General features: G+C 43.1%; 1 protein-coding gene across 8 annotated transcripts in view; it reads left to right on the forward strand.

Moving 5' to 3' along the window:
- The window catches only part of NCAM1 (neural cell adhesion molecule 1), a 243,697-nt gene that overhangs the window by 200,680 nt on the left and 25,452 nt on the right, over positions 1-17,565 (forward strand). For all 8 annotated transcript variants that reach the window (XM_054004826.1, XM_054004820.1, XM_054004821.1 and 5 more), the window contains 2 exons: positions 10,509-10,633; positions 14,238-14,418. In XM_054004826.1, the coding sequence (XP_053860801.1) occupies positions 10,509-10,633; positions 14,238-14,418 (306 nt within the window). The remainder of the gene's footprint in view (positions 1-10,508; positions 10,634-14,237; positions 14,419-17,565) is intronic.

Here is a 17,565-nt window from a genome sequence, read left to right on the forward strand (position 1 = left end):
TTTTACTAGGAAACAAAACTAACACCAATAACCTTACCACATGCATGGAAGCAGTCCCTTCCTTTCCCCCAGTGCCCCAAGCCCCTCATCCTGCTCTGAAAACTGATTGGGCGACATCCATGAGGAATGAAGACCTGGCTGTCTCGTTTTGCATGTCCTTTTGTTCTTGTTTTGTTTTTCGTTTGCTTCTCTTGTGTGCGTTATGAAGCCTTCTTCCTATTCTCTTTCTCTCAACCCTAGTGTATTTACCACTTCTGATGCCTTTGATTGTGTAGATGTGGCTGCTCTGTGTTTCAAATTGTGGCAGCCTTTGTCACAATTTAGTCCCATTTACCTGGTGGCGCAGGGGTAAGGAAGTGAGCTGCTCCTTTGATCTCATTTTGCAAAAAATGAAAGAGATAACCAGACTATAACTGTGTGTGCTGAGAAATAAAGATGCTGGATCTCGCATTAGTGCCAGATGGCCAAGTATTTTGACTGCTGATACTGGGTGTCTCAATTTTCAGGTGCCCAATTATAGCTGTTTCAAAGGGCCTTGCTCTTCAGAGGGCAGGTATTCAGCACTTTCTGAAAATCAGACCCATTTTAGCCATTTAAGATAGTGCACTGGACTGGGACTCAGGAGATCTGTGTTCTGTTCCTACTCTGCCAGTGGCCAGCTGTATGACCTTGGGTAAGTCATGTCACCTCCATGTGCCTCAGTTTCCCCATCCCAATAAAAAGGGGGAAATGATAGTTACCTCCCTTTTTAAAGCGCTTAGAAATCTACTGATGAAAAATGCTATATAAGACGTAGGGATTATTTACAATGTCCCAAAGTCACTGGCCTTTTCTGAAAATCCTGACCGCATAGTTCCAGCGTGAGATCAAGGAATTAAAAAAAAAAAAAAGGCAGCCTATTTAACATTGATACAAGGAAGCATTTTTGCAGTTTGTGGGATTCACTGCAGCAGGATATTACTGACACTAATGATTTAGGAAGAATCACAAAAGAATTCAAGAACGACCTAACTAGAAATGATCTGCACTACACTAGCTGCATATAAAAGCTAAGATCGAACCTTTATGCTTCATAATGGTGCAAATGATCAGCATCTTGGGACAGTCAAAAATGTCCCCTTCTCACATGTACAGCCCTGTTGAGTTGGCCAGATGCATTATGAAACATTAGGTGTGGGCCACTGTGGAAGTGGTAAGCCAGTGTGGCTACAGCAATGGCTTGTTCTGAGATGCTGGTGCCTGGAGTAAGAAAGGCAGCTGATGCACTTTAGATGTGAATGCTTTTTTGCCATTCTTAGCAGAGCCAAGCATTGTTTTTTCTCCTTCCCAAAGTTACAGATCTGGACGCTGGAAGAAGTAGTGGAGTGGGGCTTATCGGGGTGCCCTAGATGCCCATACTGTGAAGTAGTTTACTCTTAACCTGTCGTGTGTGCAGTGGCGGGATGAAATGCTGGGAAGAGCCTTGCCGGTCACAGTGTATTAGGTGCCCTGCAAACTGCTGGGCTCACCCAGAGCTACCCAAGCTCTTCTCACATTCAACTCAGGAGAGAGCGATCAGCTGGAAATAGGACAAGCCCTGAGAAAGAGAACAAGCATTGCATCACACCCCGTCTGCAGCTATTAATTCGTCCTCGCAGTTAAAGCATTTCTGGGCTTACTTCCAGTTCCACTTCCTGGAGCAGACACCTGGGGGGCAAATGCAGACCTGGGATAAGCCTCCCTCGCTCCAGTGATCGGCAGAGTAGCTGAGACTGCTTTTAGACCCGTATGTTTTACATATCTGAGTGAAATCCACCCCTTTTTTATGGGGAATTAAGCACATGGGTCTTGGAAATTACCCAGCGTGTAACGTGTGCAACCGCGATTTGCATGGCTAGTACTCTAGCCTCTGGGCTGAAATAAAAGCTGCTGTCCCCTTGTGTGTCCTTTGGAGCTATTGAATCTATATGGACACAAAGGTCTCGACTCGTGGTTTATCTCCAGAGCTAGCACATAACCCCTTCCCATCCTGCAGCACTACCCCACTGCCCCTACAGAATCTCCCCAAAGGGCTTGTCATTCCCTCTGCATTGGAATGAATTTCCTCCCTGGGCAGATTGTGTTTGTAAATTGATTATACAGAGCAAGTCTAACAGGCTCGATACTTTATTTAAATGACTCCCATGAGGAATTTCCTTAAACTGCCCCCATAGAGTTGTTATAAAGGGGGTTTCCAATAAGGAGCCCAAAATGCACAAGCATGAGCAAGTTTCTGAAGTATCCGTAGGCGCTACAATGTAAATGGGAACCTGACTGGCATGTGTATAAACACCCCTCTAATCCATCCTTGCTTGCCAGCCCTCTTCATGTGGATGAGATGCATGTTCTAAGCATGAGTTCTTTCTAATCTTATAATGACCTTTTCTCTTCAGCTACTGACACTCTGACTCATGATAGGATGGCTGGTTCGGCCGGACTAAAGTTTTTACACTAAACTTCTTCCTTCTTTGGTTGAAACATTGTACTAACACACTTTTATTTTACAGCCCCTGTGTATGGATTACACCTGCCTGTTTGAGACAAATATGTAAATATATATATATGGATAGAGATATGAATATTTTTCACCTGGGTTTGCGCTATTATGATTTGTTTGGTTTCAGACATGATGTTGATAGTCATTGGTCATAGACTGTAAGTACTTACATGGGGAGAACATTTCTGGTAGTAGACGGCTCTTTAGCCTAGCAGAACGAGCCCTGGCAAGATGCAGTGGCTGGAAGTTGAAACTAGACAAATTCAAATTGGAAATCATTATAATAGGAGGGTAGTTAACCATTGGAACAGCTTCCTAATGGATATGGTGGATTCTCCATCACTTGAAATCTTTAAATCAAGATGACATCTTTCTAAGGGCTGGTCCACACTAAGCCCCCAGTTCGAACTAAGATACGCAACTTCAGCTACGTGAATAACATAGCTGAAGTCGAAGTATCTTAGTTCGAACTTAAAGATACTTACCGCGGGTCCACACGCGGCAGGCAGGCTCCCCCGTCGACTCCGTCTACTCCTCTCGCGGAGCAGGATTACCGGCGTCGACGGCGAGCACTTCCGGGATCGATTGATCGCGTCTAGACAAGACGCAATAAATCGATCCCAGAAGATTGCTTGCTTGCCGCTGAATCAGCCTTGAGATGTATTAATGTATGAATGTTGTTTCTTCATTGTGAGGTTATTGTGGGAGGGAATAACAATGAAGTGTGGATCTGGTGTTATCCCTCGTGTTAACTACTGGTGCATTGATCAAGTTTGCCGAAGATGCAGCAGTATGGGGACAGGGCTAAGCATTGCAGCGCATGGATTTTTCAGTAGTGCCTAAATGACTCAGTGTCCAGCATAATAAGTAGCAATCGGTGCCCCGATTGTTGTTGAAGCCAGTTGCTAGTCTGGAAAAACATTTCAACTCCCTTTTAAATAACAGCTTGGTTGGGCAGGACATTTGTTTCAGTCTTGGTTAATTATTGGTTAATACTCTTGGTGCAATTATTTCTGTAATAGTTTCCTTGACTTGAATCAACTCAATAATGACAAGTAGTAACCTTCCTGGTTGTATTTTCGGGTAGCACTGGGGAAGGGGGAAAAAAAGAATTGATCAGTTAAGCTGTTGGTGTTTTCAGGATGCCCAGGAGAAGTAACTCAATATATATTTGCTATCCAGTCTGTGAGCATTCATTTGTTTCCCTTTAATTTGCTGTCTGCGTAATGGCATTCACTCTCCAAGCACTAATAATTCCTGGAGAAACCGAAGCTGAAATGAGATTTGCAAACATCTAGTCTCGGGAAGCTGACAGCAATGATAACAAACCCCTTTGATTAAAATCTAGGTGGCCAATTTGGTAATCAGTTCATCAAATCCTGTCCTTTTTTATGATGGGTGCATATCCGGCAGTAGTGCAGAGGCCCAAACATAAGGCAGCCCTTGTGCTGTAGACCAGGGGAAACCCTGAGTGGAGTTTAAAGAACTCTTTCTGGGTGTCATTTGCTTCAAACGGGACCCGCGATCTAGTGACCACTCCATGCATGGTCATCCAACTAAGCTAGGGTTCTGATTTGTTGGTGAAAAATATCTGAATCAAAATCCAAACTGATAAACATGAGAAGGTAGGGCGAACTCTTCCCATCCATGGACATCCTGCAAATTCCTAGTAATAGGCTACAATTAAACTCCCAAGTACATTTTTATCCTAATAAAGCCTGCAGGCTTATTAACCGTCATGTGTTTTGGGATCATGGAACAGAACAATGTCTGAGGAGCAAAGTATAGATCAGAGTTTCCTATTCTGGGTGTTGGATCAGACTCTTAGGTCACAAATGTTATGTCTTTAATGCCTCAGCCTTGTCGTTATTTGAACTTGACCCTGTGCCCAATGGCAACACTTCCGTTAGCTTCAGTGGTGCAGGATCAGTCTTTTATGAAGATCTTAAAATAACATTTTGCCACAATTTGGTGTGATAGTCAATCTCTGCTCAAGGGAGGCCCGTGGCTGGAACAACAGGAAGTGCTGCACATGAGGATGGAGGTGCAGAGCTGTGGGGCTCAGAGCTGGAGTAGCAGGAATGCTGCAGGTTAGGATTGAGAAGAGCTGTGTGTGAGAACTGTCTGCCTCTCATATACAGTGTCTGTTCTTAGTCCCTTGTGGTTCACAGTAAGACACGCTTAAATAAATAAATACTAATACCAAAGAGAGTGTTCTACATTTGTATAATTATAGTTGACAGAGATGCTTTTTCTAATGATTAGATAAAATATCTGCAAGAATTAGGGATCCAAAAGGAGACCAGATGATCGAATATAATTAATCCTGGGACTTTGCTGGGAGCCCTGCCTGCTGACTGCGGCTGAATTGTAAACTTTAATTTACAAATAATTATAGCATTGGTTTTGCTAAAATTATCCATAATGAAGTCAATCAGAGTATCTTTCCGAGAAATAGAAACATGCGGGAAATCTATAAATGATTTCAGCTATTAAAACATGTTTAGTGAAACCATAATAGTTTGCATGGCCCTTTACATACCCTGGCATTCTAAACCTGGGATTAGCACTACATGCATATGCAAGACATCTTCATTAATAGTCACTAATTAATGGAAGAACCAGTCTAAATTACCAATGAGTTTATGAATTATAAAGAGTCTAGGATAATGCCTCTCACAATGTCCTTTGTTCATTTATTTTGACAACTGTAATTTATTTTCCATTATTTTTAACACCGCTTTGTAATGTACTAGTAGCAAATGCACTGTAGTATCTTTGGCAGAAGTAATGGAAGTCTTAGTAATACAAGACCTTACAACTGCCCTCTTCTATTAAATCTTTGCTGAGAAAAGAGAAGGGAACAGCTTTTCGGAGTGTGAATTATATGGTGTGCACATTAGCAGTGAATGGAGAGATGATCTGAACCCTACTGAAGTCAAGGGAAAGACTCCTTTTTTATTTCGTTGGCTTTGCATCCGGCCCTTTTCAAGGCTCTGCTGTTTAATGTTACAGGCCTGAGTTTTCATGCTGCTCTCTGGTATTTTTATTTTCTTTTTGTTCATCTTGTAAATTAATCCTGGTCATAAGTATCCAAAGTAATTTAATGGCGATAATGGCCCAGATTCCATCTAAACCCACTGAAGTTGCACCAGGGAAGAAGTATCACATTCTTAGACCTTATTATGTCATTGCTCTGTGAACAGCCATCATGGGCTGAAATACTGCAGAGCAGTCAAAGGCACATCATCAGGAACAAATGGCAGAGCAGATGTAAATCAATTTGCACCAAAAAGGTGGCGTACAGCATGCTGAGAGGGTTTTTATTGATTTAACCTTCCATCATTATGCTTTCACGGCTGGCAGGCAGATTGCAGGGAGGCAGTCTAGAATCGGAGAGTGGTGTGGCAAAGATAGCAAGCCAGCAATCAGACGTGGGCTTGTGGTGGCAAGGGAAGCGTGGGGGCTATCAGTGTAATATATTGTGGCCCAGTATCTTTAAAAGAGAGATGATTTCTAATAGCTAACATCCTGCAACCTTACACGCAGGAATATTTAAATAATGCACATGAGGAAAAGGACGTTTTAAAGGCAAATCCACTACTCCAGTGCTGCACTAAAGCAGAATTCCTGTGTGTATCACATCTATCTAGTTTCGTTTTTCACAAGCTGGGAATGGGTGACAGGGGGATGGATCACTTGATGATTCCCTGTTCTGTTAATTCCCTCTGGGGCACCTGGCATTGGTCACTGTCGGAAGACAGGATGCTGGACTAGATGGACCTTTGGTCTGACCCAGTGTGGCTGTTCTTATGTAAACACTTATATGGCCCCCACTGGTATCCAGGTGCCTCACACTCTTTAATGTACTAATGTCCAAAAGACCCCAAGATCAGAACAGTTTTCAGGTGGGGTGCGGAGGCCAGGAGAGACTAATTGACTTGCCCAAGCTCACTCAGGAAGTTTGGCAGAGTGAGAAATCGATCCCAGCTCTTCCAAGCTGTAGGCGATCTCCCTACCCAATGGCCTATCCTTTCTCCTTGTCTGAAGTCTCTAAGTCACATGCTCTTTCAGGCAATGGTAGCTGCAGATTTGAGATCAGACAGTTCATTAATTCTTCTGTTTTGAAATCGTTTCAAAGGTATTTAAGTGCCATAAGATGCAGATAGGCAAAGCACCAAGGTGCCATTGAAAACCTGCCTGGGAGTGACACCAGAGTAAATTGCTCAATTTATAATAGTTCCTTTTTTTTTCCTTTCAGGTTCCAGCCTTGCAAACTCAAGCTGGGATCTGAGAGTCAAGCTCAGATTTGTACTTCTCCTGCATTACATCCCCAGTAACAAAAATTCTGTGAGCTACATGCCGCCCTTAGCTCAACGGGGCTGCCCAGGATAACCGAGGGCAGAACCTGGCCCTGGAGATGGTTAATAGTTCTATTTGATATGTGAGACTGAATAAAAATCCAGCTTGCTTTTTCTTAGCATTGCTGGATCCACAAGGGTAAGAGGAGTAGAAAGTAGTTACAAACAGGTTTATCCCAAAAGTTTTCAAGGAGAAAATCTGATGAATAAGAAGGTGCCATTTTCACAGATCCGCTTTTCAGTGTAGAACTGTACTTGGTAGCTAGTCCATCGTGCCAGGATTCTGTTACTCTCTGGACTGATTTGTATTTTTTAAGCCTATCTTCATGAAAACTTCCCTGCTTCCACTGGTACTTGCATCATGCATCCTTTTTATTTTTTCCTTCGTGAGCCAAAGGGAATTAAATCTGCAGAAAACATACCATAACAAATAGGGGGGGGGTGAGGGAACACTCGTTTCGGGAGGGGATGTGCACAAAAACCCCATTGATGCAGAAGCGGTAGAAAGGAGAAGACAGTGGGTGTTTTCATGGTGCAGGCTTCTCAGTGGAACGATTACTGTAATGTTGGAGCTCTGCATTTGCCCGAGCTCACTTCACAAGGAGACAAAGTCCCTGCTAGTCACATTGTTTCTGGAATAGATGAAGGAAGACTGGTTTGGCTTATCATTAAAACCTGTAGATTGATAGAATTCCATCACTTCTAATATAAGACCAGTGCTAGCTCTCTTTAACGTAACATATGTTTTAATCACATTAGCCAAAATTATTCACACAACAAATATTTGAGTCTTAATAGTGAGCCATTGTCATATCTTGGTACCCCACCACTGATAACTTCTAGAGTTGTCATCCTTATAGATTTTGGATTCATGGAGCTGGGAATTGGGTCTTTAATGCAGCCTCAGACTAGCATGGAGTTTCTGGGTCTCGATGCCCACAAAGACATTGGGTAACAGTTTCTAAATTGCCTAAGTTACATTTTCAAAAATGATTGAAGCACTCAGATTCTAAGGGGATGAGTACAGAATAGAGCCTATGTCCCTTTGACTTTCAGCAAGACTTGAGATCAAATTTTTTAAAGCATTAAAGTAACTTAGGAGCCTGTAGGTTAAATTTTCAAAAGCACCCATTGAGTCACATTGGGACTTAAGCATCTAAGTCACTTAAGCACTTTACAAAATTTTACAGTAAATCCTGTTTTCAAATTAACTTAGGAGCCTAAATCCCATTGCCTTTCAATAATCTGAATGGTAAAATCTCCAAAAGCACCTAAGTCTCATTGAAAGTCAGTGGGAATTAGGCTCCCAAGTGACTGTTACTTTTGAAAATGAGACTAAGGCTTCTAAATCATTTAAGAGCTTTGGAAAATTGTATTCATTGATTTTTTTTCTTCTCTTGTTGCAAAAGAGGTGGCTTGATCACAGTGTGTAAGTACCTACATGGGGAACAAATATTTAATAAGGGTCTTTTCAATCGAGCAGAGAAAGGTCTAACACAATCTAGTGGCTGGAAGTTGAAGCGAGACAAATTCAGATGGGAAATGAGGCATAAATTTTTAACCGAGAGAATAATTAACCATTGGAACAATTTACTGAGGATCATAGTGGTTTCTCCATCACTGGCAATTTTTAAATCAAGATTAAATAGTTTTTTTTCTGAAAGATCTGCTCTAGGAATTATTTTGGGGAAGTTCTTTGACCCATGTTATATGGGAGGTCAAACCTAAATGATCACAATGGTGTCTTCTGGCCTTAGAATCCATGAATAAACAACAAAATAGTAGTAATGCCAGTTCTAAACAGACTTCAGGGGGTAAATCATATCAATATGAATTAGAAACAGCTGAAACCTGGAGAAATACCAAAGGGAGTATTATAGGGAATGTGTATACAGAAATCTGACTCTAGCTGTGGTCTCTCTAGATGGGAGGTTAGCACTTGTATCAGCATAATTAAGTCATGTGAGTTAAGTTTTGTTTCATGCAGAAGAGCTGATCTTGTAAAAGCACAAGGAGGAAATGTTCACTGTGTGGGGAAGTGTTCTCTGCGGATCTTGTACAAATGCGAAAGAGCAGGAATTGACTCACCATTTGCCTTGAGAATCACAAGAGCCACCACTAGTGAATGGCAGGAAATGGCCCTGGGTAAATGGAAGTCTTAGGGAGGACTCATAGACTCATAGACATTAAGGTCAGAAGGGACCATTATGATCATCTGGTCTGACCCCCTGCATGCTGCAGGCCGCAAGACCCTTCCCTGGACTCTACCGTTGAAGTCCCCAATCCTGTGTTTTAGTGACTTCAATCGGCTGAGACCCTCCTGCTAGTGATCCCTGCCCCATGCTGCGGAGGAAGGCGAAAAACCTCCAGAGGCTCAGCCAATCTACCCTGGAGGAAAATTCCTTCCCGACCCCAAATATGGCGATCAGTAATACCCCGAGCATATAGGCAAGAGTCTCTAGCCTGACCCTTGTTGGCCATTATGCTGTTCATGTACCATTGCTTGGTTTTCCTTGGCTACTATGTTTTATCATTAAACCATTCCCTCCATAAACTCATCCAACTTAATCTTAAAACCAGACAGGTCCGTCGCCCCCACCGTTTCCCTCGGAAGGCCGTTCCAATATTTCACCCCTCTGATGGTCAGAAACCTTCGTCTAATTTCAAGCCTAAACTTCCCCCCGGACAGTTTGTATCCATTCGTTCTCGTGTCCACATTAGTACTAAACTGGAATAATTCCTCTCCCTCCCTTGTATTAACCCCTCTGATATATTTAAACATAGCAATCATATCCCCCCTCAGCCTTCGCTTTGTCAGACTAAACAACCCCTTCTTGTCCTTTGTGGACATGGCCTGAGCTGCAAATCAGGAGAATGTTTTCTCTTTTTTTAAAAAAAGATAACATTACTAAATTGGAGACAAGGGTCTGATTCCCCATTGCTGGGCATCATGCTGTGTAGCCATCTACACCAATGCAAACTGAGTGTAAAATGCTGCTATTGTAATGCAGTAATATTGTATGCCTACTTTTCACTGCTGTACATGACAGTACAAGGTGCAGGGTGATGGAGAATCCCGAGATTTTTTTCAAATTTGAAAAGCATTCAATGTGCAGACCCAGAACAAAATGATATAGGAGGAACATGTCTCTCAGTGGAGAGGCGAGCTAGCCACTTGAAACAGAGAGTTTGCTCTGTATGCACTTCAGAAGAGTGGCCCTGCTGGTTTGACAGACTGACACCCACTTTGTTTTGCTGCTGTTTAACATAAGAATTTCAGAATGAAAACCTTTAAAACTGCTTCTGAGTCGCAGACACCAAGGAGCTATATTTCAAGCCCAGCTTCTGCCCTACCTCTGGTTAGCCACATGCAAAATTTCACCTGAATTTTGTAAGCACAAATACCTGCTAAAAATGCTAACCCTTGCAAATATTAGAATCTCTCAGGAGCATGGGATGTGTTCTCACGTCTGTGTAGCTGCGTTTCCACGTGGGCGTGAGCCAGGGTGGAGCAGATAACCTGCCCATAAGTGTTTCAGGATGATGGTGCACTTTTACTGCCTTTGGTTTGTTTATGTATTTATTTTTATGAAGTGGCTGGAAATTAAATATGAGTCAAACCATTATTTCAGGGGAACCCAGCGCACCCAAACTGGAGGGCCAGATTGGAGAAGACGGGAACTCCATTAAAGTGAACCTTATCAAGCAGGATGATGGAGGCTCCCCGATCAGACACTATCTGATCAAATACAAAGCTGTAAGTATGACCACTAGCCGAGACAAAGCACAACAGTCCCTACCCCAGGGAGCTTGCAGTCTAGGCATCAAGAAATGACAGATGGACTCACCGGACAAATGAGGTGGCATTGGAATAGACAGACAAGTAAATATACAGAATTTAGCAGAAAATTCTTAGCTCACCACTTTCTCCTTGACTTTGACCTTGACTGTTCATTCCCTTCGCTTCCTCCCTCTCCCCCGGCTGCACTGCTATGGGTGATAACAGACACATAGATTTTTTTTTTTTAATTTCATGTTCTTATGAAACATAATAGCCAGCAACATTTTCAATAGGCCTTAGTCAGTGGCTTCAAACTCTTATCTTAACAATTTACAACTTTCATGCTGTATTTCCCAGCTGACCCTATATGCTTGGATAATCCACGTATTGGTAACAAATTATTGTGCACTCGTGACTTAAAAAAAGAATATGAGGCGAGGTGACTGGATCAACTGTATTCAACGTTAGATGGAGACAATATAAGGGCATGGCCATCTGGAGGGACGCTATCTGAAGATATTCCTCATTAGGCCCCAAGTAAATTAGATCTCTATAATTGCCTAGGGTTGTGAAACCCACACTGCTCTATTTTGAGCAAATGCCCAATGGAAGGATTGTTTTATTATGAGTAGGTAACATTGCTGCAAGCTGAACAAATGAAGCCAACTTCAACCTCGGCTTTTGCTAGGTGATGTTTGATGTTCTCTGTTCTACAGCAGGCAAAGCACCGAATCAGAGAATACGTTGCAGCTCGGCCTTAAGGAATAAGAATGTGTTGGAGTAGCCTTGAGGTCCTAAGGATCTGTAGGGCTGGGGGAAGTTTTGCTAAAAATTACTGATGCTGTTTCTGTTGGCTGGACAATCTGCTCCAACATTAATGTGCCTGGTAGCAATTAAACTATACCACAGCCTTTAGTGGACGTTTTGGGGCATTTACGGAGCAGATCTTCAAGACTAAGCCTGGTAGACCCTCTCATGAAGTAATTCTGTACCAGACGTCGGGAAACCACTTTTGCAATAAGACTCATCCCATGCAGTGGGGTGAGTGAACCTCAGAGTGAAGCCAGCAGAGTAATCCTGGCGCTCGCGCTAGAAATGACATAGGGACTCTTGCATCCCCTCGGGTGCCCTCCCAACCACCCTCTGACAGGAGGGAGTTGTTAAATTCTTACTAGGTGTTTTAGTTTCATAGAATCCAGAAGATAGAGATGAAGAAGACCTGTTAGATCATCCAAGCCATCTTTCAGAGGCCATTGCCGAGGGGTGGTGCTTGCACAGAGTACGCATTCTCGGTTGCTGGTGGGCTTTTGTTTTTTGTTTGTTTGTTTAAATTTATTATTCTAAAACCAACCCCACCACTTCGCACTAACAAATGTTCCACCGTGAGGAAACCCCACTCACTGCGTTCTCCCTGCTGCTCTACGTCACATTTGTTCACCAACCCATGTGTTACCAGTGTTCTGAAACAGCACATGCTGCACTGCTCTGGGGACCCTCATTGGCTAATGAGAAGGCTTGTTTGCAACTTAGTGGAGGAATTTTCCATTGTCAGGGTGCTTCGATGCCACTGTGATCAGTATGCAGAAGGTAATTTCAAGGTACATAAAAGCACTAGATCTCAGTAAATAGGCTTCATCGGGTTTTTCAGATGCACCCAGCACTGTGACTGATCCTAATTGAGTTGTTTTTCTCTTTCATGAAAGGTTTACAAAAAACATGCATAGAATACTTTGCAGTAATAATAATAAAAAAGGGCTATCCTGTGTTGTTTTTATCCACGCATACACTGTCCTGCATCTAAGACAACTCCCTAATTTGTTGATGCTGAAATTAATTAAAATGAGTGACCCACCTATAAACCAACAAGCTGCTCATCCTTGGAGGCAGAAATGATGTTTTATATGGAAAGCTTGTGTGCTGTAACTTGTTGCCCTGGTTAAACCCATCACATTATCAACCTCCAGTTTTAGGGATGTAATGGATTCTTCGTCACTTGAGGGTGTCTTTTAAAAAGCGATGCTATAGCTCCCGCAGACATTACGAGCCTGATACAGAAACTACTGGCTGAGGTTCTCTGGCCTGTGCTAGGCAGGCAGTGAGATTAGATGACCATAATGGTCCCTTCTGGCCTTAAAAATCTATGAAAACCTTTTCGCTTAGTTTTTAATGACCAGGTCATTTTAAAAAAAAAAAAAAAAGTGTTGCCAAGTGCCCACATGACCTTGTCCCAAGCTTGACTGCTGGCTTATGACTTGTCTGCCCTGGGTGCTGTAGAAGGCATTTTCTCCAGCCTCTTCAGGCTTTTCCCAGCCCTGATGCACATTTCTGTCTTCTCTGTTCATCTGTTGGTGGATCACCTTAACTGCCCCACTAAACTGCATTGTGTATTAACTGGCTTCCCTCTCCCTGTGAATGACCTGAAATATTACCATAAATAGGTGACTTACATGCAAGTACCTCTAGGTAGAATAATTGATGCATGCAGCTGGGGATGAGCTAGGAGAAGAATGCTTTCTTTCTTTCTTGACCGTAGCACTCATGTGAGGGCTTCCCCTTTGCCATAAAATGGGGTTCGCCGACAGCATGTGCTTCGGAATGCTGTGGAATCCTGGATGCAAACTGGCCACTGAGGAGGTCACATGATTTTATCATTTTTGTTAGTCCTGTCCTTTCTATGGATCACTTATTTCCTGAGGCACGTTCTCGTCTGTGAGGATAGACCAAGCCGCTGGTCTTTGAGGGTCACCACTGCCCTTTCACCGCTCTGACTGGCTCAGTAAGAGCAGGAAAGCAAAGGAGCTGCCCCGTGACAGTAGCAGGACTCACGGCTGGGGTTTAAATTGCATTTTTGCTGTGCAAGAGCTGAGATAATGGCAGCCCTCGTCCGCCATCGAGGTGCCGTAGAATAGCAAGCTCAGGGGAGACTGAGTACTCAGGATATCTTGGTAACAGGTTTGCAAAGCTGCCTAAAGGATTTGGACACCTGGTTTCCATTAAAAATGGAAATTAGGGATCCAGATCTCTTTAGGCAGCTTTGAAAATCTCCAAGAGACTTAAGAAAGCAGACTAGACTAAACTGGTAAACTAGGCTCGCCCTCGGTTTGGAAGCAAACCTTTGTCATCAAAATGGTCTGAATTCTATGTACCAGCGCTGCAAAGAATCCTCTGAAAATCCTGGGCATGTTTCATACTTCAGCAACGTGCGTGGAGGGTCTGGGGCTTGGTCTTTCTAAAACAGGTGTGTGATCTGGTGTCAGGCAGAGGGGAGAGGAACAAGCAGCAGGGTTTTCTTTAGACACGATAGCTCTGTACTGGGAAATAAATAGGGAAGATGCTGCTTAAATTTCATAAGATCTCAATCAACCACCCCTTCCTAGGGACAGATTCATCTGCTTCTGGCAGCAGGTTCCCCATTTGGCACCTGCTGAGTTGTCTGAGAACCCTGTGCCTGTTTAAAACCTCCCTGTTTATTTTACATCATGTGGGATGTTTATTAGTTGATCATCCTCCTATCTCAGAACTGACCATTAAGACCATGCACTGTGTTTTTTATCCCCTCTCTCCTCTCACCGTCCCCCAGAAGCTTTCCTCAGACTGGAAACCAGAGATCAGACTCCCCTCTGGCAGCGACCACGTCATTCTTAAGTCCCTAGAGTGGAATGCAGAGTATGAGGTCTACGTGATAGCTGAGAACCAGCAAGGGAAATCCAAGCCTGCACACTATGCTTTCAGGACTTCAGCTCAGCCTACTGTAATCCCAGGTATGACCGCCACAAGCTTTACCATTGTTTTCTGCTTTCAATTAATGCACCTATGCTGCATCCCTTAATGTGCCTGAATAAACCCTGACAACTTGCTTGCTTAAAGACATTATCATAATTGGTTACCCATTCAAAGCATATGTATAGCACAGCAAAAACCTGGTAGGAATGCTCCATGAAAACCCGTTGTCTGACTATTCACAGGAAATATTTGCTGTTGTATCACTATAAACTAACAAGACATGCAGATGAGAAAAGTGCTGGGTAGAAAATGCATTTCTGAAACCAGTAAATAGGGTCCCTGATTCAAGCCAAGGCAAAGGGAAAATTCAGATTTCTGGTATCGTGCTTTTCACAACATGAATTGCCCTTTCAAACCTGCTTTCTGCTTGCTTTTTGCTCGTTTGCTGATACAAGACAGTTATCAGCGGCATAAAGACGTAAAGAGCTGGCTGGTGTGGTTAAAATTGTTCTGTGCTGCATGGCCTTTATTAAATGAAATGGAGACCAAATTAAAGCACTTTCTAAAGCAAACCTGTTGCTAAAATAATTACACTGGGTAGCCCATTAGGCAAAAGAAATTGAATAATGTCAGCAGTCCTTTTAGAAGCTGCTGTTGCAGACAGACTGATGCATCCTTCATGGATTTCTCTCCCCATAAAACAAGGTGCAATCACAAATACTGCAATAGCCAAACAGTCCCTAAAGTACAGACATTTGCCAGCAGTTTGGTAGCCTGCAGGAGAAAGAAAAGGTTTGGGAGAATCTCCTTTCCAGACTTCTCTTGGCCCATATAATAATTCAGCCACAGAAGTCCCTTTGGGGATAAGACCCTCGGACCAGCTATGATTTTAAGTTAACACTAGAGTACAAGTCTGAAAGCTAGCAAGCTGGAGCAGTAGAGACAGCCGCATTGAATAGCCTGAGTGAAGAGCATCCGTGCTGCGATCGTTGCCTATGATCTGTATTAAGGAAGTTATTTCATTTTATTTTTTTCTTTAGAGCTTTATCTGTGACTCTCTCACTTTTTTCCCTCAAGGCAGTTAGCAAATTCTCCCCACATTGTCCTGTAGCTGAGCCTTGAGTCTTGGTCTCTTCCTCCCTCCCCTTTCTGAGGGATGCAGCTGAGAGCTTGTGCAGTGTGCATGACAAAACTTTACTGGGTAAAGCCCCCTGGCAGCATTAAGCATACAAATGAGTGTGACCTCTTAACACTGGATGCTTGGGGCTTGAAAGGGAGTGTGGGGGGGAAGAGAGAGTGGGATGAGCGCTTAACAGGTCTGTAGTTTTAGATGGAAGGACATTTGGTAACTCATTAAACAACTCACCCTCAGTTTTGCATTTTCAATAGCTCTAATACTTATTACCCTCATGCATTTGAAGGACAACTGAGACTGGTGGGAGGGAGGTGGAGAATTGCATAAGATCATTTCAGGGCTAGGCAACCAATGGCAGTAGGCTGAGATCAGCAGTAAATTAGTTCCTTTGTGCTCATGGGGGTCACTGAAGAGGCAGCTTCTAAGTGCTGAACAGTGTTTCAGTTCCCTCAGCCTTCTTGAGATTGGCTCGCTGCAAATTTCCTGTGCTAGCATTGTCTATAGCGTTCCACTGCAGTCCAATGGAATGCTGAAACGTACCTGGGAAAACATTCAGGTAACAGTTAAGTGGTTAAGGATAGCAGGAGCAGTGAAAGTGCAATCTTTGAAATGCCAGGCAGAGTGCAGAGAGAAAATTGTTTATAGGCTTCTTAATAAAGCCATAGATAGATAGATTAAAATAGCCCTATTCTGATCTCACTGATGTAACCGCATTGACTTCAGCGGAACTACTCCTCAGTTGTTACTCCACTGTAAAAGGAGAGGAGTTGCCAGATTTTGAATCACTATGCCATTTTGAATGCTGCTGTTCAAAACACTAGCAAGCCACATGAGTGGAAACCATCTTAAGTGAGTTCTTGGAGGAGAGGTCCTTGTTTCGGAGTGTAGTTTCCTTCAGTGTCGATCCAATGTACTCCAGCACTTGGGCTCTCTGCCTTCTCAGAATGGAAGCCTGCTTCAGAGAGAAGGAGAGCATCATGCAATGAAATTATTCATGTTACCTGCAGTAGGCAGAAGATTTTGCTGCTTTAGCTGTTTGCTCTTGTTTAGGGCAGTGGTTTACCTTTGGCCTGTGGCGTATTAGCAGACTCCGAGCCTCTGTGGGCAGATTCCCCTAATAGATGCTTGGGGAAGAACATCGGGCCAAATCTCCAGCTCCTATAAATCCATTGAAGTCAATGTGGTAATGGCAGTTCACGTCGGCCAAGGATCTGGTTCTACATTGGGGTCACTTAGTTATTTCATAGCCGGTTATTTAGTATTTCCCTCTTGATTTCAAAATGAGCCACCCACTTCTCCACGGCAGGGGTTGGAGTCAATGTATCCAACCCAGCATTGCTCCTTCTTATATTAGGAAGAAAATCTTCCATGTAGACAAAGCATATATTTGTTATATATAATCCCTTGAGACTGTCCTGGGGCCAGTTTTATGGGGTCCTCAAGTTGACTGTAAGGACAAAGATGGTTATAGAAGCCGTGTGCTTGAGGGTAGTCTACGACGACTCCAACCAGTGGAGCTTGATTTCTCTGAGGAAGAGCCAGCGTGGTATTCCTGCATCCATATTGCTTTTTGCAAGGCTGTAATCAGGTGTATCTATTACCCAAACCCTCAGTGCAGTGAGCACTGGGTCAGGACTTGGACAGGCTGTTAGGTGCAGTGTCTGCTTCCAAAAGGTCTTTTCTTAGAAAAAGGCAGCGTTGTCCTTTCAAATACCAGCTAATCATTTTCTCATGTTTCACATTTGAGCCTCCTGTTCCGTCATTTATTTTGATCCATTTGCTGGCTAACCCCTCACCCCCTGAATTTTAACTTGCTGTGCTGCTTCTGGCATTGCTGAGCTGCCGAGTCGGCCTTTTCGCTGGTGTTACTGTGCTAAAGCTCTTCTCTAACCTTTGGCCATTTTAATTTACTAAGTTAAATAAACCTTTAATTCTTATGTTTTCTATATTTGACCTATTTTTTTTCTTTTTATCTATTTTCTCTCTCTCTTTCTTTTTCTTTCTTTCTTCTCTTCCCCTCCCCCTTGTTTCCTTTCCTGTGTCTGTTGTC

This window comes from Malaclemys terrapin, chromosome 15 (genome assembly GCF_027887155.1).
Source record: "Malaclemys terrapin pileata isolate rMalTer1 chromosome 15, rMalTer1.hap1, whole genome shotgun sequence".
In the NCBI taxonomy this organism is placed as follows: Eukaryota; Metazoa; Chordata; order Testudines; family Emydidae; genus Malaclemys; species Malaclemys terrapin.